This window comes from Centroberyx affinis, unplaced genomic scaffold (genome assembly GCF_046629955.1).
Source record: "Centroberyx affinis isolate AG114_WGS23_722 - 3 ecotype Tasmania unplaced genomic scaffold, CSIRO-AGI_Caff_v1 ptg002904l_1, whole genome shotgun sequence".
Taxonomy (NCBI): Eukaryota; Metazoa; Chordata; class Actinopteri; order Beryciformes; family Berycidae; genus Centroberyx; species Centroberyx affinis.
The window spans coordinates 1-24,932 of NW_027281029.1; the positions used below are offsets into that span (position 1 = coordinate 1).

The window sequence follows — 24,932 nt, forward strand, 5'->3', positions numbered from 1 at the left end:
ATATATATATATATATATATATATATATATATATATATATATATATATATATATATATATATATATATACAGTATATATTTATGTATATACTTTAATTTACCTTAATGAGCACAATGTCCATTCAGTAAGTCCTACTCCACATTATTACAGGTACACACATTCCCACCTGAGGGAGGAGACAGGTAAAAAAAAAAAGAAGGGATTTTTAAGTATTGAGACACAGGTGTTCCAAATGTTTTGTACACTCAGTATATTTGCAGTTGCGTTTTTCCCCTCTGTCCTCCATGGGGACTGTGTTTTTCTGTCCCATTGTGTTAGCACTGGACGAGGAAAGCCCATTGCTGCTGACATAATGTAATTTAACTGTGTACCCCAACTTGTAGAAATAGCTGAAACATGCTTTTCCTCAGTGTGTGCACAACATGTTCTCTTTGTGTGTGTGTGTGTGTGTGTGTGTGTGTGTGTGAGAGAGAGAGAGCTAGAAATGCTCTTTCTCTGCTTCTTGGCCCGTCACTGTCACTGCCTCGTAGTTGTTGGTCTCCTGGTCTTTCTGTTCTGACAAATTTTGGGAAAATGATTCATTTCTGAAGATCTGTGTGATCGAAACCTTGTTCTGTGCGTCTTAATAAATTGCACCTTTTGGGAGCAACGTTGATGGCAGACACCCTCCTATTTACATTTTTGGTCATATTCGATGTCCTACACCTAATGAAACTGGATGTGCACATTCTGCTTTCTTTTTATTTGAATGATGCATCTCAACACTGTTACAGTATTTTCAAAGTTAGGGGGGACATTACAGATGAAAACACAGTGACATATTTGTTACTGTTTGGCCCAGAGGGCAGGGGGTCTGTATCATTTGTTGGGAACATGTTTGCTGCCTTGTTTTCTTTCTTTTTTTTCCCTTTTTGTTTGTGTGTGTGTGCGTGTGTGTGTGTGTGTGTGTGTGTGTGTGTGTGTGTGTGTGTGTGTGTGTGTGTTTTTTGTGTATGTGTGTAGGTGTTTCTGACTTCATCACTCTGCATGTTTGCCTACTAACAATTGTGGGAATCCATACCCCTGCCTTTGTGTGTGTTGTGTGTGTGTGTTTGTGTGTGTGTGTGTGTGTGTGTGTGTGTGTGTGTGTGTGTGTGTTTTTTGTGTATGTGTGTAGGTGTTTCTGACTTCATCACTCTGCATGTTTGCCTACTTACAATTGTGGGAATCCATACCCCTGCCTTTGTGTGTGTGTGTGTGTGTGTGTGTGTGTGTGTGTGTGTGTGTGTGTGTGTGTGTGAACTCGCTGGAAGCTGTCTCGGGTTCTTGGTCACAGTGTGTTTCTCATGCTGGCCTCCTGTCACATGGGATTACGATCAGAGTCACAGAGCCAAGGGACACATACACACACACACATTTACATACACACATGTACACATGCACATGCACACACACATTCACACAAGCACCAAAACCAACTGAGAGGCAGAGATAGAGGCAATGGTGACCAAGAGGCAAAGACAGCTTCCAGCCAACGCACACACACACACACACACACACACACACACACATTGTCAATTAAAAGTGGAAACTCCAATACATCTATGCAGGGACACATGGACAACCCAACAAATGTAGACACATTCAGACACATACACACCTACTCACAAGGGACCAGTTGATAACAGTAAACACAAACACACACTCAGATACATGCGTACACACCACACACACACACACACACACACACACACACACACACACACACACACACACACACACACACACAAAAAGGTCACACCATACCTGTCTCTCTCTTACCTTGTCTCTGTCTACATCTCTGGCATCATCTTTCTCACCAGCACGTGCATGCAGTCACACATGCACATGGCAATGAAGGTAAAGGTAACACTCACACACACACACACACACACACACAAACACAGACGCAGAGACGTGTAGAAAAACACGCATACTGTACACACACGTGTACACAAACACTACGGTATGCAGACCAATGAATGTAGGCAGACACACAAACTCACAGGAGGTATATTTTATAACACTGAATATTTTACAACACTTACACCCATATCAGCTCCAACCCGGCAGACCAGAAAATGATTTCCTTTAAGTAGTGTAGGTGTTCTAGTTAGAATTAGCAGAAGATTCATTACCATAACTTCATGTGTCCTTGTTCACCTAAAAGGCTCAGTTATGTTCATGTGAGCCTAGGCAACATCATGGGTTGTGTTGCTGATCAGAGCTCTGTTCTGTGTTTTCATTTACTTATTTGTGATTTTATTATTATATAAAGACATACAGTATATTATGTTTTAGTTAGGGAATGGGAATTGAAGCCAAATGCTGCTTAATTGTAGCTGGGTCTTGTAAGTTTGTCTGCTTTACTAGCCACTTTGACAGGTGACCAGCCATCATTTGGAAAAAAAAGTGACAAAAACTGTGTCTGCTGAATTTTGTCTATCAGCCACTGTGGCCTGTGGGCAAGGATAGTCTCCTGCCCTTTCTTAGATGTAATGTTTCCCTATGGTTTATTCAGCCTTCCATGTTTATTCATTCATGTTCAATTCATTTTTCCCCCCTTGTATAATTCGCCTTGTCAGTTTAAATGCTTTGCCCTTTTGTTGGTTTATAATTAAAGGGGAAACACAATGGACTTCAGTTGACAGGAAACACAGGCCCTCTACAAAGACTCACTCTGTGACATTTTCCAGCCCCGACTAAACCCTGTGACTAAGACTGGTCTTCTTTCCGATGATTTCATTTTGCACAAGATGCTCTTTTGTCCTTTTCCTTTGATTTGGATGAAGAGAGAGAGGAAACAGAACAGCTTAGAGATAAATCTGTGTAGATAGAAAGCAGAAGGAGAGAGAGAAGAGAGAGTCAGTCTATCTAGTTTGTGTGTGAACTGACAAGGCAGCAGTAATGATAAGGTCAGAGTGAATTTGATGGGAAAATGTCACCATTTTCCCATGTTGGTCTCTCTGGACTCCTTCTGTGCAGGACACAGATGACCTATCAACACCAACCGCTGGGTTACACACAGGGCAGCAAATAGACTTTTTCATCTACAATCTACGGTCACTGGTGGATTTCAAAATACAACAGCCACTTTTGCTACCAAACAAAATGCTTTTTTACATGAAGCAGAATGCTTTCTAGCAAAAGAAAGCCTGGCTGATAGACTAGGCAGCTTACCAACCACAGCCAAAATTCACATTTATTTGGGTATATACTGATGTTAACATTGTTGAACTGTAACTGGTTCATGACCTTTGAGGTATGCCACTCCTCTCTCCCTTCTATACTTATGGTTTCTTTCTTCTGTATAATGTCTGATCAATTAGAAACACATACAGGAGTAAAGAGTAGAAACTTCATCCAAATAATCTTAATGTTGCACTTGGCAACTTCACAGTTTGGCAGCCCCAAGTAGAAGTAAGGCATAACTGTTTGAATTTATGAAAGTTTGAAGGACTTCATTTACCAGAAATCATGTAAAGTGACATCAGTAAATTGCACTTGTCTGACCTACATTATTTCCCCTCAGTGACTGGTAGGGTTGGCATTGGCGGCAAAAATCTCTTTGCAGCAGGATCAGCCATCGTTGAATCCAGCGTTCTCTGGACGGATCACTCGTTTGCTGCTGTTTAGACTGTTTTCTGTTTTGCTCTTCAGTTTCAAGGTTTCCCTCCAGTTTCCATACCAGACACCTAAACTTCATTCGGACAATTGGTATCTCAGTCAGGGGGATGGGACGCTCTTCTCTGTTGTAGCCTCAATTTGTGACAAGACGGGTGTATTTTTTACAAATCTTGCTTTGTGCAGCTTTAAAAAAATGTTTTTGGGGGGCAGGACATTTGACCATCTGTATTGCTTTGTATTAATTAAATCTGTGGAACCACATAAAACCCAGTTTATAGTCTAATCTCTATGTTGCAAATGCTTGGTGAAACTATTCCAACTGCAGGCAACTGCATAATAAAGGCAGAAGGTTTGCATGGATGGAGGTAGTTGAGAAAGTCATGGAGAGAGGAAATATGGGAAAGGTGGAAGATAGTTATGGAGATGGTGAGAAAAAAAATGACTGACAGTTGAGAGAGGAAGAGAGAGTATTGAAAGAAGAAAGGAGCACAATGACAAGTTGAGCTCACAACAATCTTCCATGTCACTGAACTGAACTGAAGCGTATAGGCTAACACTCAGTCAGCTCCACATTTAGACACCCTGTCATAGAATCAATCTACACCGCCTTGGTGTCAGTGATCTATAGACAGAGAAAGAGATACATACTGATAGAGAGAAAAAGAGAGTGAGAGAGACAAGTGAGCATTGACAAGTGAGCATTAACAAGAGAGAGAGAGATAAGAGACAGGGTGTTTCTTGGGTATTGCTGTATAATAAACCTTGACAAAAAGCTTTCATCTACCCAGAGTTAACAAAGATTGTGTGTGTGTGTGTGTGTGTGTGTGTGTGTGTGTGTGTGTGTGTGTGTGTGTGTGTGTGTGTGTGTGTGTGTGTGTGTGTGTGTGTGTGTGTGTGTGTGTGTGTGTGTGTGTGTGTGTGTGTGTGTGTGTGTGTGTGTGTGTGAGAGAGAGAGAGAGAGAGAGAGAGAGTCTCAGGTGTGTCTGTGTGTCGATGTGTAGCTGTACCAGGATGGTAGATCAGAGTGAGGAGTGAGTCAGCTTCAGAGCCACAGGGTGCTGATGGCATTGCTGCACTCTCTTCAAATCTACAAATAGATTTAAGCACATCCAGCCAACACACTCATCACTCAAATCAGATATTGTATTGTGCAAACTGAAAAAAGAACAAAATATGCATTCCAACTTCTGTTCACTCACCATGCAGTCACACCGCAAGAAACTCCAAACACCATAACTCCTCCCTGTGACCGGAGACACGTCAACCAGTGTTGAGCGTAGTTACCACTTTTTTTCCTTTTGTTAGTGAGACAGTGTTGTCCACAGCTGAAATATCAGTTGATATCACTTGTCAACAGCCTGTCATGCACTAGTGTCGGTGTATACTGTACTTCTATCTCAGTGGCTAAAGCATGGGGGCAGCATGGTGGCCTAATGGTAAGGGAGACTGTCCTTCAACCAGAGTATCCAGGTTCAATCATGTCAGCAAACATCTAAACTGCTGAAGTCTCCTTGAACAAGCTGAATCCCTCCCCACTCCATGGGCGCTGTTATGTAGCTGACCCTGCACTCTGAGCTCCCTGGAGTAGGGCCAGGGAAATGAGAATTGCCCTGCAGAAATCAATAAAATATCACATTATTATCATTCATTGTGCTACTGCCAGGGTTAGGGGTTCAATTCCACCAAGGCTACCTATGCTAACCTATGCATTCCCAAGCACAAAGAGAAAGAGAAAAAGAGTTAGCAGCAGCCACATGCATTTAACACCCCCCAACACTAGTGTACAGTCCCTGCTATGGATTTGTATTAGATGTAAGAGGTCAATATTGTGTGTGGATATACACTAATTGTAAGAGAAATGGATAGGTTCATTTTTTTCCTCATGTCTTGGTTAGATTAACTTGTGTGTATAGTGTGAAATGGAAGTGCAAGAACTTGTATGTCTGTGTGTGTGTGTGTGTGTGTGTGTGTGTGTGTGTGTGTGTGTGAGCGTGACTGAGGAGTCTCTGTTAGTCACAGGTTTTTTAGGTGTGTGTGTGCATGTGCTTGCGTGTGTATGTGTCTCATGTTGTGTCATGTTGTGCTGAAGCTGAGAGAGATAGTGGGCGGAAAAGGAGGCATTTTTCCTAACAGCCTGTATGTGTGTGTATGTGTGTAACATACCTTTTTTCCTCAACTACAACCTACGAGCACAACATCGCAGAATTTGGTCGTGGTTTTACAATCTGATGCATGAAATATATGCCATTTTTTAGTGCTCATATTGCATTAGCATTTATATAAAGCGTTAATTTAGTTAAACACAATGTTGAAACCTCTTGTCACCATTGTAATGATGCTCCCTCTCTGTGTCGGTCTGTTTCTATGACTTGCATCATAGAAGGCTGGCACTGGAAAGAAATTAGGGAAGAGACCGAAATAGTACGATAGACGGAGAGAGAGGGAGAGAGCAGAGTACAGTATCAGTCATAGCAAGATGGTGAAAGAGAGTGAGCCAAGTACAGTATCGGTTATAGGAATGGAGTGGAAACACATAGAGAGAGAGAGACAAAAGGGAATGTAGAGACGAGAAAGTGAGTGGGAGTCGGGTCCTGCGGAAAGCCCTGCTATAAAAGATTGATGCGTAGAGGTTGGATTGAGTGGCGCCGCAGGGGAGAGCAGAACAGAGAGGAGAGGAGAGAGGCAAGGTGGGGAGTTTCATTAACAGGGAGACCAGTGATTGAGCACTGGATAGATTGGATACAAATAGAGACAGAGAGGAAGAGATGAGTGAGAAACAGAGGGTGGGAGAGAGAGAGAATGATGGCTTTCACATGTTTCAGGAAAAGAGGACACAGATCGATAAAGACAGAGAGGAAAGGGGGGAAGGTGAGAAGAAGAGGGAGAAAGGGTGTGGGGAAATGGAGTGAGAGAGAGAGCAAGTCTGTGTGTTAGGCTTATGGTGTGAGATGGAGTCTAAGTGTGACTGTGTGATTGTGTAAGAGTGAGCATGTTGAGACGAGGAGCATGTAGAAGAAAAAAGCTTCATCGATTGGTTCAGTTCCAAGAAACAGCCTGTGGTAAAGGTACAAAGTGATGGGAGATGTTTATCTGAAGCCACATCGGACAGCATGCTGCTCTCCACTCCACTTGTTAGGCACATTTCGGTTGCTCAGCATGTGCAGGGGAGCTTTAATGGATTCAGCGTGGCTTTGGTCCCTCTTACCTGCTTGAGGGCAAGGCTAATGCTGATCACTACTAATGTGATAATGTTTAGTGGCTGAAAGGAAAATGCCTATGACACCATCAGACTGCATGGAAATAGTTTCCATCTGTTCTGTCTGTTCATGTTTTCTATCTCTAGTTTTGTTTTGTTTTGTTTTTATTCAGCCTTTATTTATCCATTTGAAGTCTCACTGAGATTTAAAAACCTCTTTTGCCAGAGAGACCTGGCCAAGACAGCAGCAATTAAACATACATAAAGTACAACAAAGAAATTAACTTACAAAAACATAAAACTGTATCATGTCAAATACAAATTAAAATCAAGTACAGTACAATTTGGATTGGGGGTAAAAGAACCAACAATTTAGATACAGCTCAGTTCAGTGGGTTCATACAGTTGCATTGTCCTTAATCTTGAGAGCTCATAACTACAATCTCAGTAAACAACTACAAAAAAGGAAAATGTGTACCTTTGCAGAAATTACCTTTCCACGGTGTAATTTAAGTAGAACACAGGGCCTCTTGATATGTTTGAAAACATTACTAATTCAGAACAGCAATATTGAACTGCCCCACGGCCATGCAGCATTATTGCTCTTTGGTCACTCATTCTTTAGCAATTGTGATTAGAACGGGAGCCAATAAATACCATACACATTAGGACCTAATGGTTAGTTTAATAGGATATTTCATCATTTGTTCAGAAACTATATTACTTCCCATCTTTCCCCTGAGTAATATCTCCTGTTGCATATCTTGATCCTCTACTTGCTCTTACCTGCTCTTATTTTTTAATGTAGGTGTCCTAGGAATTGAACCTTATTGCATATATTGCCTAAAAAGTAAATGTAATTGGTAATTTACTAAGCATTAACTAACCCTTAATTAATGTACCCTTATTGTAAAGTGTTACCATGTAATTAACTTTTTTTTGTTTTTATCCTGATATACTGTAACTTAGACAGTCAACCGCCACCATTAGCTTGCCCTGATAATCCATCGTCACCTTTGGCATTCAGACTTTTTGTCCTGACTCTTTTTTTTTATCAAATTAACTATTGAAAGTTGAACAAGAACACAGAAAAGAAAGTATTGTCAGTGTCACCTCCACTTAGATTGTACATGTGTTTCTTTTTGGATTATGCTTTCAAACTGGAAGTAAGACTACGGATGGCAAGGAAAGTCAGTTGACCAGTGGTTGACTATTCATGGTTCACAAACTTATGATTTCAGGTGAGAGAAAATGTAACTATAGTTTGTGTTCACTCACCATAGTCAATTCATCATCAGCAGAAATTACATGTGGGGTCCCACAAGGATAATTTTTAGGCCCCATCTTTATCTCCATGTACATTCTTCCACTTGAACACATTATCTGCAAACATCCAATTTCAACTGTTATAACACAGTTGTATTTGCCAGGAAAACCTAGTGATCTTTAAAGTTTACCCACTCCATAAATTGCCTTGCAGATATAAAGTGCTGAAGGTCGCAGATTTTTCTCCAACTTCTACATTTGCATTAGGTTCTCTGTCCACCAAAGTAATGCCAGTTGTAAGAAATTCAGGTGACATTTTTGATGCAAATTTGATTTTTGTCAAACAGGTTAACAGTGTTGTGCAACTACCATATAAACACTAATCTGAAAAGCACACTTAATTTATCAGTTCATATTTAAATATATTTATTTTGTAATACTACAAGTATGTTGGCAGTTGCTGAGGGAAAAGTCATTTTTTAAAGCATTGAGTTTCCTTGTCAGTTGTTCCCATGTCTTCTTCAACATAAAGTTCCAGAATGTTGATTTGTGCCAGTTATAATTCTCCTCTCCTCACTGCTCCTCTACACAGACAATTAATGGGATCTTGTCACGTTGTTGCTTTTAGGCACTGTTGATTGAAACCGTGCATAAGCATGCTGAAAATTGAGTGTTTTATGAAAGTGAAATGTTGCTGTAATATTTGGTAATGCTGGGAATGCTGTGAACATTACTTTTCCACAGAACAGGTTCAGAAGACTAGCCTTTCTAGCGTTACAGCGCAACTTCTAACAATTTGCCCCTTGTCTCTCCTTCCCCCTCTTCCCCACACCTCCGCCTTCTCTCAGGATATCCCGAGCCGCATCGGTCCTGCTCTCGGACCCCTGTTTCCAGCTTCACTCCATCCAGCACCTGTTAGGAGAGGGAGGAGAGTCCTCTGCCTCTACAGCAGTGGCGACCAGCATACCTCCAGTAGTAGGACCCTTGGGGCCCACCGTGAACCCCCCCATCCCGTCAGCCCCTGGCACCACGGCCCCCGCAGACCGCAAACACTTCTCCCTGCATGCCTGTGAGTGAGACAGAATGGTGGATGTGGGATTTCACAGGGATCCTGCACAGGTCCAGAAAGTCTAAAAGATGAAACGTATCAAAATAGTTTTGGAAATGTCATGGATTATTTTATTTTATTTTTTTAAGCTTGCCTGCTGCTAGATCTAGTTACCTTTCAAGGAATATTGAGCCTGTCTTGATATGACAGATATATCATGGAAAGTACACTAAATGTCATCAAAAAATCATTGAAAAGTGAAAATTCGAAGCTGTGTAGGAATACATGGTTTACCACTAAATTCAGATACTTTTCCAGTTTATTGGAGACTGATAAGTGACTCAAAGTTAAAGGTTATTCAAGCTGGCAGTGTTATAGGGACCCAAAGGCTACAGTGATTTTGATTTTGAGGTTCAGGTTTTAGAATTGGGCAAAGTGGAAACTTTGGAAATGTGGGTGAAGCTTGGAATCTGTGGAATCCATTTGCGGCTGCTAAATACATTTGTCTTAGAGGACATATGAGGACAGCGACAGAGCTTACAATCAATAAATTCTAAAACATTTAGTGTCTCCATTGAAAGTGAATCAGTTGGAAGTTGGGCTAAATCCACGCCTTGGAAATGGGCCCGTTGTGTTCTTAATGCGATTGATGCTTCACTTTAATTCTATTTAGGGCTGCAGTGGCATTTATCAAAGGCACAGTGCTTTACTTGCACACGAGAAATGGACTTGTGCACGTGCACTCACGTATATACACACACACACACACACACACACACACACACACACTCACACGCACAAACATTGAGAGTGAAAGCCGTTTTATGGTATGTTTTTTTTCCAGGATGGTGGAGAAGCACCTGTATAAATAATGCACATGACGTGCGTACAGGAGCTTCATAGGTGCTTGCACACACGGTTCTCACATCTTGGCGGTGTCCTGCAGAAATTGCATATGTCCAACTTTGCCTTTCTTTATGTCCCTCAATTTAGAGAAATGTTAGATTACTTGTTTTGTGGTAACTAGTAACTCAACATCTTAGTTGTTCTATTCTTTAATCCAATAAAGTTTGCACACCTGACAATTTCAGTCATTGGTGCTGGGATATTTTATTTTTTCAGTTCTTGTAATCCATTATTAGTTACTTAGTTAAAAAAAAGTACAAATCTTGCCACATTTCATGCAGAAAACATGCTGCCAATTGAAAGAAAAGCAAAAAAAGAAAAGCAAAAACTGACAAACAAAATGATTGAAAACATATTGCTACAGAAAGTTTCTGAAGTGGGTAAGGCAAAACTACTTAATTTTAATAAAAAGTAAATCTAGCTAATTTTTAATGTGAGTAATAAAGTATTGTAACTAATTACTTTTAAAAGTACCTCTGCCCAACACTGCCCCCCACCCACTCATCCACACACACACACACACACACACACACACAGTTCACACAGACATTTTAGAGACAGACAGAGATATATTGAGACAAAGTTCTAGATAATAGATAAGTTCTATATAAATGTAATCAATTATTTATTATTATTATTAGATTGAGAGAGACAGAGATCCATGAAAAGAGCCTGAACCAGGCGGACAGAGAGTCAGAGGGAAACGCTGAGAGACGTTCAGAAAACGAGAGCCACAGACAGGGAGAGCTTGAAACAGACAGAGACAGACAGTGAGACAGACAGTCAGCGGCACGGTGCGAAACAAGTAGACAGCTGAGGAGATGAAGAGAGATCCATACATCGACCAACAATAATTTTATGTAAAAGTATGCAGACATATGCAATAGGGAAACGGCTAGATTGATTCAGGGCCATCGCTCTCTAGACGCCCCAATTGGGATTTTATTTTGGGAAACCTCAATCTTGCTTTATCGCTATTGAATATTCGGAATGAATTACCTGTTAGTAGCGTTATCTGTCAGTTAAAATATTGATATGGTCAATATTGATGTGCATACATCTGTCTGTGCCTGTAGGCCTGTATGCTAATGTCTGTGTGTGCACATGTGCTGCAGGTTATTATTTGGGATATTTCATCGACGGTGCATTTGTGTGTTTGGAGGAGTTATTTGGTTTCTGTGTCCGTGTCTGTTACTGCGAGTCTCTGTGTGTCTAAGCTCTACACTCGACGTTGACACGGCCGTAGCGGAAAGCTAGGTGCCCGGGACTCGATCTGTCGCCACGGGAGACGGCCTGGTCACCACGGCTTCCATCCTCTGTTGCCATGGGAACACAAGCCGTTTCCATGGCCACGTTGCGGAGCATCATCTGGAGGATTTGCGTTGTCTCTCCCTCCCTCTTCATCAGTGTGTGTGTGTTTGTGTGGATTAAAGGGATACCAAGGATTCTGTGGGGATCGTGCCGTGCGGATTCGTAATGATTTGTCAGTTTTTTCACTTGTTTTGAAAATTCACTGGATTTTAGCCTTAGCTTGCTTAGGCTGTTCCTGATCTGACGTCACAGGGTAGCGTTGTGATACTCTGGTCCTGGGCCATAAGAATAACATATGAATGAGTGAATGAACAAATCAGTTTGTAAAATTAGGTGCCACACACTTGTCTTCATCAGACAGTTAGAGGTCTATTAGCAGGTAGGCTTCAGACCTGACTCTAATAGTATTTGTAATTACTTTTTATACTGTTTTAGCGTGCTTAGGTGTCAGTTGGGTGGGTCTTATTCAAATGTGCAAGATTGTACTCAGCAAAGAAATTTCAATATTCAGTTTGACCTCAGGGCAGATATTAGATATTAAATTAAAAACTTAAATTTGGTTGGGTGGCAGTTTGTCACATAGAACAATACATTGAGTACCAGAAAGTTTAGACGGTCACAGGAAAGTATTCTCAATTGAATATAGTATACTTTTATGTGATTGACAACGTACCTGATGATGTGATAATCCTGTTTTTTTTTGCTAGATATTGTGATTACGATTACAAGCATTGCTGATTTTGGGCACAAAATAATTTTATTGTACCGTCTTATTTCAGTATCTTGAATATTTCCAACTACAACTGTTGTTCAAAGCTAAATTAAATGGCCAAATTGTATGATTATTGGAAACTAAAATCATGAGGATGCACATTTAGACATAACAACATTACAAATTAATCAAGGCTAGTGATTTTTGGTTAGTAATAAGTAAACCACTCTTAACAGATTATATTGATATCTCTTAAGGCTATAGTTCAACTATGTTATCAGCCTCACATTACAACTCCATTCACAAGAATCTTTAACATCAAAAACACCTTACAGTATCAGGACTGTATATGACTGTATACATTTATACAATGGTTGGGCCCAGTGAGAATCAAACCCCTAAGCCTGGCAGAGTTTGTGGCGTGAACAGAGACCAGCACTCAGCATGCTGTGCCACACATTGTTATGGCAGACGTTTCTTATTCTGTGTCTGAAGAAACACAGTCATTATAGGCTTTCCCTTCTGCATGTGGAAGTCCTCCAGGTTAATTAGCCAGTGTTGGATGTCTGCCAGTGAGTGATATTGTGCTTTGATCCGATTAAGAGGAGACACAGGTTCAGACGCTCGATATTGTTCCCATTACACACTCAACAGAGTTAATATCTGAGCTTTCCCTTTTATCCGTGTGTGTGTGTGTGTGTGTGTGTGTGGGGTGTGTGTGTGTGTGGGGGGATGCTTTGAATGTATCCTACATATTCTTCCATCAAACAGTGAACACAACCCGAATTAATTGGAGTTTGCTTCCTAAATTTGAGCGTGCATGCATGTGTGTTCCATCTGTGTTCATTTATGTCTCGAGGCCTTGCCCCCAATTCCCCAGCTGATGCCACTGAAATTCTTGTGAATGACACTAGCTTTAGGGTTGCAGTCATTTTGGTCATAGCCTGAGTGTGTGCATGTGTTTATGTATGTAAGTGTGTTGGGCTTGTCTGGGTCTTGTGCCTGTGGTTCTTGTCATCTTTGACATGTTGTGCCAAGGGTTTTTATCATCTGACATCCCTTCCCAGCTACTTGTCTGTGCCCTTTCCTCCCTCCTGCGTTTGTCATTTGATGTCTTTGTCCTTTTGCTCTGTTGCCTTGAGACTAGACAGTCTGTTATAGTCTCTTATATAGGAACCATGCTTCTGTCTAAGTGTGTGTGTGTGTTCTGTTCTGGTCTATTTTGGTTTCTTCTCTAATCTTTTTTTCCCCTCTTTTATCCATTTTCCTTCTCTCTTCTCTTCTTACCCATTTGCTTATCTATCCTATCCTCTTCTTTTTTATTTTGCTCACCATAATAATAAACCATAACACCACTGCTTTCGCCTATCTACTCATTTACCCCTCTTCTCTTCTCTTCTCTTCTCTTCTCTTCTCTTCTCTTCTCTTCTCTTCTCTTCTCTTCTCTTCTCTTCTCTTCTCTTCTCTTCTCTTCTCTTCTCTTCTCTTCTCTTCTCTCCTCCTTTTCTATACTAATCTTTGCAATTCTGTGTTTTTTTTCCCATCATAATCTGATGTTTGCGTTGTTGTTTTTGTAAATGTTAATTATTCAACACAGGCAACAGCAGCAGTTGTTTCCCCCTTGCTGGATAATGAATGTACAGTACACACACCATGCAGGTTAACTTCAAATCAATGTTAGGCCTAAGCATGCTGTGCCTCGCGTTCTCCTGACAGGCGTCTCTTATTCTGTGTTAGAAGAAAGCTGCTGGTATCGTGACATAATGTCAGAATAATAATGCACCGCAGGAAAAGATCCTGCTTATTTTCAAGGATTTGATGGTTTGTGTATGTGGGTGTGTGTTTCAATATGTGTGTATGTGCACGTATGTGTGTGTTGGTGGAGGCACTCTAATCGCATCAGCCTTGAATGCATTATGGATGAGATTCTGAGTTAGTAAGCACAGTGTTTTTTTAGAAGATAAGGAGAAAGAGAGGCAGTGATAGAAAGAGAGAAAGATTACATGCACACGTCCAGTAGAAAGAGGAGGCAGGTGGCCTTGATGGTAGATCTCTCTCTCTCTCTCTCTCTCTCTCTCTCTCTCTCTCTCTCTCTCTCTCTCTCTCTCTCTCTCTCTCTCTCTCTCTCTCTCTCTCTCTCTCTCTCTCTCTCTCTCTCTCTCTCTCTCTCTCTCTCTCTCTGTCTCTCTGTCTCTCTTCTCTTCCTGCATATGTCTTCAAGTTTAGGTGTCCGCATGCTTGTGTTTCCATCTCTCTCTCAATTCAATTTAGTTTTTCTCTATTGGCTATGTTTCCAAAGCAGTACAGTACATCAGTTACAGATCAACATTCCCCCTTGTCAGTATGTCTGTCCGTCTGTCTATCTGTCTTTCACTTTTGCTTTGTTCGTTTCTCTCGCTGTCTTTCTTTGTCTCTCTGCCCCTTTCTGTCTCTCTCCCTCCTTCTAAAATTAATAATCTCTCTCTCTCTCTCTGTCTCTCTCTCTCTCTCTCTCTCTCTCTCTCGCTCATGGACCTCACTATAGGGACATTCTCCCTCTAAGGAGCCTCTAGCCATTAAATGTCCTCCTCCAGCCCTCCCCTACAATATGGATCCATACATAATAATGGGGACTATGGGTCTATTTTATGTACCTCTTTCAGATGATAATAGACATGATGGGTGGTGTTTCTTTTTTCCTCTCCATGAAATATTCAGATGGTTCATTGACCTGAGTAAAGGCTAAGAATCGGGCAAAACTGGAATGCATGGTAAAAATCAATGGTTCTCAACTCTGAACCTCAGGACCCAGAGTGATGCAGGTTTTCTATTTTGCCAGGTTGTTTTCATTCTAGCTGTCCAATCGGTGGCTATTTAGACCTGAGACGACAGTTGAATGCAATTAACTACCTGGCAGAATAGAAAACCAACAGTACTCTCGGCCCCCGAGGACCGGAGTTGAGAACCATTGGTATAGATCTTTGGTAAAAATGACAAGACACTAGAAAACTTCAGCAAAATTCAGCCACCGCTAACGACTAAGGAATGGCAGTCATTGAAGCAATCCTGATATGTGTCATAATCCATCGGTAAATAAGTCAATCATAAATCAATCATCTTCTGCTGAATGTGAAAAGCAGATGTCACAGTTACACTTTGGACCCCAGTTCATTTAGTAGTAGCTAAATGAAATAGCTGGTATGAAAATGGTTATTTCCAAAAAAGCCACTGCATACGCCCTTTGGTGAACACTTTATCCAAGTCGCCTTACAGAACCATGAGGTGGTACATTTCTTGCTAAACCCACTAAGCTGTACCAGACTACAGCCTCGTATTTCAGTCTTACCAGGTTCTCCTGAGGAACAATCTGAATGTCACATGAAGAAAAACAAGGATTGTCCTTCAAGTTATAATGAACAATTCATAGATGCATACTTTGTTCTTGAATTTTGACTCTGGATCTAAATCCCAGTTAAATTATTCAAGATTTTTTTTTTTTATCAATACGTTTTGCATTTGTCAGAATATTCAGTGCATTGAAGAATCTGAAGAACTAAGGTACTTTCCAATTCAAATTCCTGATTCCCATTATCTTTGTTACTATAGAATGCTCCTATAGATGTAGCCTTTGTAGATGTCCCACTTTTTGCAGCATGCTTGCTGCAATAAGTCTGCTGTTGGAGAGAATGCCCAAGAGGAATAGTTTAGAAAATGAAGGTTTTGCTTGCTTTGTAACCGTCAGATGGTCCATGTGGTCTGGTAGTTAATGGGTTGAGAGACAATAGAATTTAGTTTTACAAAATACTAATCTGGTTCTACTCCATAACTTTGTGGGAAGGATTGTCCGCAGACCTAATGCAACATAGGTGCAGGATAAATGCACAAAACAGGACCCGTACTATGGGTATTAACAGTGTATATCCTAATCCTCAGAGATTGACCAAGGGAACTATAGGAGTAGGTGTTGGTGTTAATGAATGGGTATCTGTAGCGTGGGAAAACAAATGACCTCTATACAGATACAGCACACACATGGGTGCCACAGACACACACACACACAAGCACACCCAGTATTTTGAAAATCCAATCAGTTTGGCCTCGTATGATCATACAAAATGACAGGGAAAGTAGAAAGAGGGGCAAAATGTGTTAATGCTGGAGGTGGTTTGTTGGAAATACAATCAAAGACTGATTCCATAAGATTTCAATGAAGCAAATGTAGTGCATGTGTTTATCTGACATTGAATTTCTTTACATTCAGTGGAAATTTCGCAGTACATCTGAGCTCACTGATTCCCTGTGGAGGGGTCAAAGCCAGCAGGCAGGTAACAAGCCTACACACAACATGAAACATCAGCTTTGTTTTGTGAGAAGAGCACATATGAATGCCCCCCATCCATTTCACATGAAGAACTATTTCATGTCTTCGTCATATGAATGTTAGTCATACCGGTTTTAAGGTGCTAGAAGGGCAGTGTGAATATTTTAACTATTCTCAATCATCAATTGAACGGGTGGCAAACACTGTTATCAGGATTATTCTCAAGTCATTTATGTTTTTAATAGATAACATCCAGTGGAGGGTGATGGAAAAGAGGGAGAGAATCACATGCAACCAATAGGTAATGAGCCAGACTCAAACCTGTGTTGCTACAGAGGATTTGAGTAGATATCTGTTGCAATAGGTGTTACAGTCACCCTCCACACCACAAAGCCAGTGGTTGTATTTTTATTTCCTCGTCCTTCTCATCTTCTCACATTTCACACATGACAGACAGTTTAATGTTGACCGCTAAGCAGATGCACTGGTCAGCTGGGGTTCAAGTGCCTTGCTCAAGGGCACCATGACGGAAGTTGTTGAGGGAGGGGAGAGGGTTTCTCATACACTTTACACACCCAGGTTTGGTTTTTTTTACCTTTTAATTTTCTCATCCCAAAAATGACCCTTCCCTTATGGAAATACCTCTAAGACACTATCAAATCTCACTTTTTTTTGGTTTTTCAAAAAAATTCCCATTTTTTTCCAAACAGAAAGTACCTCAGTCAAATTGCTTTGTACACAAAATAATGAAGAAAGAAAAAGTATGTTTTTGTCACTGCATTTGACAGCACAGTAACTTAGGAACTGGAAACATTAAAGCGCCTGTGTGACCTGAACGTCAGCAACAGTCTAGTCCTTTGGGTCAGGGAATTCCTGAGAGAACAACCCCAGTGTGTCTGCATCAACAACACCCTTTCTGACTGCCTTGTCCTGAATACAGGTGTCCCTCAGGGATGTGTACTATCTCCCCTGCTGTTCTTAATATACACAAATGAAGTGCAGTGTATCAGCAGTGACCTCTCCCTTATTAAGTATGCAGATGACACGGCCCTGGTCGCCTGCCAGCAGGATATGAACAGCGCCTCCTACTGCCAGTACATCAACAGCCTTGCCTCCTGGTTTGACAACAGCTTTTTAGACCTTAATGTCACCAAGACCAAGGAGCTGTGTCTAGGAGGCAATAGGAGAGCAGGCAGCGCAGGTCCTACCTACAAGCCAATCAGTATGAAGGGCCAGGATGTGGAGCAGGTCACCCACTTCAAATATCTGGTAACAGTAATAGACAATAAACTCACCTTTCAGGACAATGTCGACTACATCTACAAGAAAGCAAGGCAGCGCCTCGCTCTTCTCAGGAAACTGAGGAGCTTTAACACCAGCCAGCACACCCTGTCCATGGTCTATAAATCACTGACTGAGAGTGTTCTCACATTTACCATCGTCTCATGGTATGGAAACCTCTCAGTAAAACAAAAGAACAAACTGACACAGGTCGTCAATCAGGCCAGCAAGATCATTGGAGACAAACAACTCCAACTCCAGGACTTATTTTCTCAATCCACAACAAAAGAGGCAATCTAAATCTACAATGACCCCACCCATCCTCTCCACTCAGCATTTCAGTTGCTGCCATCAGGCCGCAGACTGAAAGTCCCAATGGCCAGGAAGAACGCTTACAAGAAATCCTTTATTCCATCAGGTGTGACCATCCTCAATAAGAGCCTGTTTAAAAAGGCCCCTTGGAACTCGCGTGCAAAACCAAGCATCAATTGAAGGCAGCCTTTGTTCCCCTGCTGGAGTTCTCATAAGGAACTGATTTTGCAAATGCGTCATGTTCAGTGAATCACTTCTGTGTATTATTAAGCCTCGACATTTCAAACCCTGCCTTCTGGGGGAAAAAAAAAACATGAATATGAAGGTCATGGTGGAAAGGGCATCACACAAATGAAATTCATTTTCAGTTTGCTGAAGTTGGCAATAGTTACAGAGGCTCTGTTCTTCAATACTTGTGTCTTGACTCTTTTGGTTGTTGTCATGGATATTTGATTAACTTTCCCATCCCTGTCCTCTTGTAGTCAAAATACCATATGATATTAAAAATGTCTTAGAAGGTTAGAGGACCATCTGTATCCACATGATGCATATACATGAGGGGCCTGTTTGTGTAAATATATATATATATATAAATGCTGCCAAAAAATGTGCAGTGCAGTGGGGTAGATGGTTGGTGACACATCAGCATCTGGTTGGACTGTTTAGACTGTTCTCTATGGAGTTACACTTAACGTAATGTTACTTGAAGCAGATTGACATGATGCAGCAACATTCAAAATGCCTTGAGCAAATTGAAATAACGACCGCTTTGCACTTCGATAAAGCTTGACAACAAAGTTATTGTGATAGCTTTTCGATGTCTGCCACACATTATGTGCTGATTGATTATATGTAACTTATATATTATTGGCATCTGAGAGAAATATAATGTCTCCAAAATGTCTATTTTCAGGAACTGAGAAAAATGGTGAAATATTATCAACAACAGTTTGGCTTAGACTAAAAGCCACCAAGCATTTTGTTCCTGTTGGAGACAAGGTCAGCTCTCAATCACAGTAAAAAACCCACATTTCTGCAAGACACAGTCGATATGTACTGCATGTCAGAGTCACTTTTTCAAAGCAAACTACAATTTAAGTACAAGAATTTGTCTTGGAGAGATTGGTGCATGTATTTTGGTAATTTAGCATTTCAAAGTGCATACTGAAACATGTTATACGGTCAACAGGACATTACATAGTAAAAGACATACAATGTATAGTAGACATATTAGACTGCATATGTCAATATTGCATACATACAGTATTGTGGCAGCCTCTCATTGACTGTCTCATTCCTGCCCAAGGCAATCTAAATTCTTGCCCACAGTACAGATGGCCAGATGGGAGAGCAGCCTTTATTCCCATGAACTTGGGCACAACAGATGCATTTGCTTGTTGTGCAACGGATGTATTGTCTGTCAAAATATTAGCATAGAGCCTTAAATGCTCTTCTTATCCCTGTCCCTAGGTGGGCTAAATATCACTGCATATTACAGATGGTCAGGTGATTTAGGATCCCATCTGTCAGGGTTTAGAGATGACAGACGATGCCAGATGTGCTTAGTGTGAGCCATGGAAACTTTAATGGGGAATGAGAAGGTGATGAAAAAGTGGAAACTTTTTAAGGCAATGGAGATGATCGTTATAGTCTTTGTCCGTAATGGAAACACCATAGCATAATGGCATAGATATAGCATAGTGGATGATGGGTGGCTGAATTGATTGATTGATTAATTTATTCATTCATTCCCAATGCCCTGCCAACACTTTTCTGCCAGAAAAAGAAACCTAGAAACACACCCTAAGGTTGCTTCATAGGCTCATAGAGCACAGATATAAATAATACAGAGGCAGCCATTGTAAATATCCCTAAATATGCCTTTACCCTGCATCCATCATGCATTATTGCTACAGACAATTTTTTCTCAAATGTGATGCAGTAGGACCAAATTAGCATATTGTAAAACAAAACACTAATGTCTCAACTTTTTTCCTGTAGGTTCCTACAAATGAAAGAAAGCAAAACTTGATTTTTTCTTTTTGCAAACTTAAATCTTTGGGATGGAGCAAAAGTTCAGCAAGCATTCAACACAAAGTGGGATTTCTACACGGGCTTCATGTGTACCTATATCTGATAAGTCAGATTGCTTTGCAGGGACCACCTTTTGTTTAGGTGGTATTTTGTTTACACCGCAATTGTCGTCAGTTATCAGTTATGGTACACACAGCCATCCGTTATCACAGGCTATTGTATAGCTTTGAACAGCTTTTAGCTTTGTGCTGGTTGCTGGCAAACACCAAATACCTAGCAGACTGAACGGCATTCTGTTTCAGTTCAAAGGAGCTTTTACTGACATCCAGGGAAAAGAGCCAATCTCTCTCTCTCTCTCTCTCTCTCTCTCTCTCTCTCTCTCTCTCTCTCTCCCTCCCTTTTTATTTATCTTTTCTTCCTGCATATGTCTTCAACTTTAGGTGTCTGCATGCTTGTGTTTCCATCTCTCTCTCGATTCAATTTAGTTTTTCTCTATTGGCTATGTTTCCAAAGCAGTACAGTACATCAGTTACAGATCAACATTCCCCCTTGTCAGTATGTCTGTCCATCTGTCTATCTGTCTTTCACTTTTGCTTTGTTCGTTTCTCTCGCTGTCTTTCTTTGTCTCTCTGCCCCTTTCTGTCTCTCTCCCTCCTTCTAAAATAATTAATATTCTCTCTGTCTCTCTCTCGCTCTCTCTCTGTCTCTCTCTCTCTCTCTCTCTCTCTCTCTCTCTCTCTCTCTTTCTCTCTCTCTCTCTCCCTCCCTTTGTCTCTCCCCCCATATTCCTCCAGACATTGTGTGTAATGGTAGTAATCTCTCCCTTCAGATCAGAATGGCAGCTTTCCAACAAGCCAATATCGCAGCCCAGACTGGGGTGCTACCACTCCAATGCTGAAAGAGGATCCGTCTGATTGGAGGAAGGGAGGGGGGGGGGGGGGGGCAACAATATGGATGGAGGGAGAAAATGGAAGGACAAATCGAAGGCCATCAAATGAGAGGGTGAAAGCTGAGAGAAGAGAGAAGGAGAAATTAAAGGAAAGTGGTAGGGAGAAAAAGTGTAGCAGCAGCAAGAGCACAGAGAGGCTTGGTGAGATTGTTTTTATTTATTTTTTTAAGCTGTGTTTGGTGAGGAAAGTGTTCTGACCATCTTTCCACAGTGTGCAAGTCCATATTGTAGAAGTCCTGTATATCACTATGTTGATACCTGTCATCTCTCTCTCTCTCTCTCTCTCTCTCTCTCTCTCTCCCCCTGTCCCTCTCTCTCTTCCTTCTTTCCTTTCTCTCTCTCTCTTTTTTTTTCTTTCTCTGTCTAAGTACAAGAGATACATTATGGCAAAACTGATTTCAAAATATCTTTTTGGTGGTGCATGCATGTATAAAACTGTCACAATTAACATTTAAGGGATAAGAAATTTAAAAAAGAGCAAAAAAATCAAATCACGCTGGAGTTGTTCTTTAAAGTGGAGGAAGGGAGTTAAAGGATAGAAGCAGGGTTCGTACAAAGTCTTGAAAGTTTGGAAAATGCTTAATTTTAACCGTTATGTTTTCAAGGTTAGGAATATGCTTAAATTTGAATATACTCCTTGAAAAATGCTTGATTTTCAGCATAATCTGGTGTTTCATCTACACAATCACTCATGTAAACCAAAAATCTTTCAATATTTGAAATGAAACGATCCTGTCGTCATATTTGTTTGTTGTCTCCTGGCGTCTCACACAAGACGTGGAGCGGACTAGACCAGACCGGAGCTAGATTGACTGACATGGGTGCCGAAATGAAAAGGGGGCGTTTTTTCCGTTCCGCTCCGTGTCATGAGGGCGACCATCTGCTCTCAGACTGCGCACGCGTCCTCTGACCTTTGACGTTGTGCATGCATGCGCATTGAAGGTAGCTAGCTAACTACTGTACCTGCTCATCAGCTACTAGAGAACAGGTGGATTTTGTCATCGCTTTAGCAACATGCAGGCTGTCGTTTTAATGACAACTGGCTGGCTAACAAAAAATATAAAGAATGGCTTCGGAGAGGAGCCACAGAAAGGAAGGCGTACTGCACAACCTGCAGAAAGGAGATTGATAAAGGCTTCGAGAGTGGAAATTTTTAGTTTAGGTACCTTGAAAATGCTTGAAAAGTGGTTGAATTTTACTCTTAAAAAGCCTGTAGAAGTAAGTGAAGAGGGAGAACAAGAGAAGATGTGAGAGTGAAAGTGGATGTTAAAGCGAGGGAAGGAAGGTTGGTAGTGAGATCAACATGCTTTTCTTTCCACTCGACAGCAATTGTGGAGTCGGAGGACAAAGAAAAAGGTCACAACAAGAGAAAGAATAAGAAAGGGAATCTAAGAGTATCACATCCACACTGAGTAAAACGAAATACCTTCTAATAGGGGCAGAAAATGACCTCCGCAAAATGACCACAGATAGCCGCTCTAATATGATATGAAAGCAAATCAAATTCACTGTAAATGGCAAGTACAACATGTATGTATACACAGTAATTTATCTTGGTGGCATTGGGTCAGAAACACATTGACAACTTACTTTTACAGTACATACTCACACACATGGTACAAGGACAACAGGACTTCACCTGCACTGCAACAATACAGTATAAGACATAATATGGATGGTAAACTATACTGTACATATCACTGTACATACATTAATCATTCTATAGTTATGTAGAAGATGTCTTCTGAGTGCCCAGTAGTGCATTGGTCTAATGTATTACAAGGACGTTGCACAGAATAGAATCAGATTCATAAAATCAAGTGTTGGAGTACAGTCTATTCCCTTGGCTGGAAAACGTCACTGGATATCAATGAAATACTTTCTATTTCACCTTTCCTTCCCTGTGTGCTTTATTTTTAGTCCTCCAGTGGTAACGAGATCCCTGCCTTTCAGCACAGTGTTTCCCAGATGTCATTTGTAGGCTCCCACTCTTACACAAGTCCTGTATCAGCGCTAGGTATCACCTTACATTGTAATGATTACAGAGGCAGCAAGAAACACACATACTGGGTCAGTTTCCCAGATATGGATTTAAGCACGGTGCTGCTGCAGCCTGTAACTCTATATTTTTCAGTGGAGGTTTCCACTGAAAAAGAGGCTTGGCCTAATCTTAATTCACAGTGAGCCGTCAACCCGTATTATCCAAAGAAGACAAGTTAAGGTGAATAAAAATATATGTCTGTCATTTTAGATTATTAATGTTTCCGATCTTATTATCTGATGACTGTATGCTCAGTGTTATGTGCATTCACAGATCAAGACAGTAAAGGTTGTGCTGCTAGTGTGTTGTCTGTGTTTCTTTGTTTCAACGCTTTACGGTATTTTCTTTACTTCACCAAACAATGAGTCATAAAATGTAAGACGTTTTGACAGAACAAAACAATGCAATGCAGTTCAAATCACTTGTATTTTTCCTCCTGTCATAAAGAATCATATTCAGAATAACAACATATCACATTACACTGCCAGTCTTGAGTAAGTGTCAATATGGCCAAGGTCTCTGTGTTCTTGCCTTAAGTGTTGTCGAGCGATGAAGTTCCCTTCAGTGAAGCGCGTGAGGCTTTGCTTTTTGTCAGGATCAATCTGAATCAGAATTGTAATTCATGAGTCTAAAGGTACATTTTTAGGGCAAATTTGGGGCTAGCTGCTGGATGCCAGTAGAATAGATTATTATTTTCTGTTAACAAGACAGACCCATACATAGGCCTATAATACACATGTTATCAAATTGCAGTGGATATCCTTGATAAAATTATTACATTTTCAGTAGAAAAGAGGAGGCCAAGATGACAGTGATGGCAGCAGTATCTATTATTTCATCCATTTTCACTCCACTCCTGCAACTGTCAAATTTGTCAGTTACTATTGTCCATTGCCCTCTTTGCCCATTGCCCAGTTGCTCATACTCATTGCCAGCAAATCTTACCCCAAATGTGCCCTAAACAATGTGTATCTAATGATTTGTGCTATTTGTTTTGGCCCACTAATACCTTCTAATAGCAGATGGGTGGGTTTTGCAACATAAGACAACACAGAAAAGCGACAGAAAATTTACTTGGTTACAGTTCATTCAATTAAATTCTGGGCAAAGGAGAAATGCACACCAACAGAACAAAGTTGTGCACAAGATTTGAGATAAATAAGCTTTTCATGCAAATTAATGGGATATTTTAACTCATGAAACATTAAAACCAAGACTTTACATGTTGCATTCATATTTTCGTTCAGTATATATTTGTCCTTGGTCTGGTGGGTTGCTGCCATAAACACTATTATATGGTATACTTCCTATGCTACTTTATATTAACAAGTATATGTGTGCTTGTGTGTGTGTGTGTGTTTGTGTTTGTGTGTGTCCAAACAGACACAGACTACATCAGTGAGGAGGAAGAACGGAAGGTGGAGCGGATGTTGGCCTTCCTCACAGAAGAATCCAAGCAGGCCGCTGCCAGCACAGCTGTAAGTCTCACTGCATGTCTCAGGAAACATCGCTGCATAATCTCACTGCCGTCTCCTGATATTTTGATAGCTTTGCTTGAATTGAAACATGATCTGGTAACGTACCGATTGAGTTTCGTCAGGCCCATTAAACCCATTCAGAAATGTGTTGTTACTTTGAAAATTAGGTTATTTGCTCAATTCCTGAAGGATTTTTGTCTATCAGCAGCAGTAAATGTAACCTTTATGCTTTCCTTGACCGATTTACAAATTATAATAGCAGATAATTATGTTTCAGACTTTTTTCTAGTGTGGAGTGGAATATCACATTGTTGTTCAATCATTTAATCACTTAATCAATCAGAGTTCAGGTTGGCAACTCTGAGTATTTTACTACCTCGGAGAAACTGATATTGAAGAGTGCAGCATGTCAGAAAAGCCTTACTCTACACCTCAACCTTAGTACAAGTCAA

General features: G+C 40.8%; 1 protein-coding gene across 1 annotated transcript in view; it reads left to right on the forward strand.

The window, feature by feature from the left end:
• Positions 1 to 8,956: 8,956 nt before the first annotated feature.
• The window catches only part of LOC139658436 (E3 ubiquitin-protein ligase RNF123-like), a gene marked incomplete at its 5' end in the record, with an annotated part of 37,073 nt that continues 21,097 nt past the window's right edge, over positions 8,957 to 24,932 (forward strand). The window contains 2 exons of the mRNA XM_071536568.1: positions 8,957 to 9,177; positions 24,386 to 24,480. Coding sequence (XP_071392669.1) covers positions 8,957 to 9,177; positions 24,386 to 24,480 — 316 coding nt within the window. The remainder of the gene's footprint in view (positions 9,178 to 24,385; positions 24,481 to 24,932) is intronic.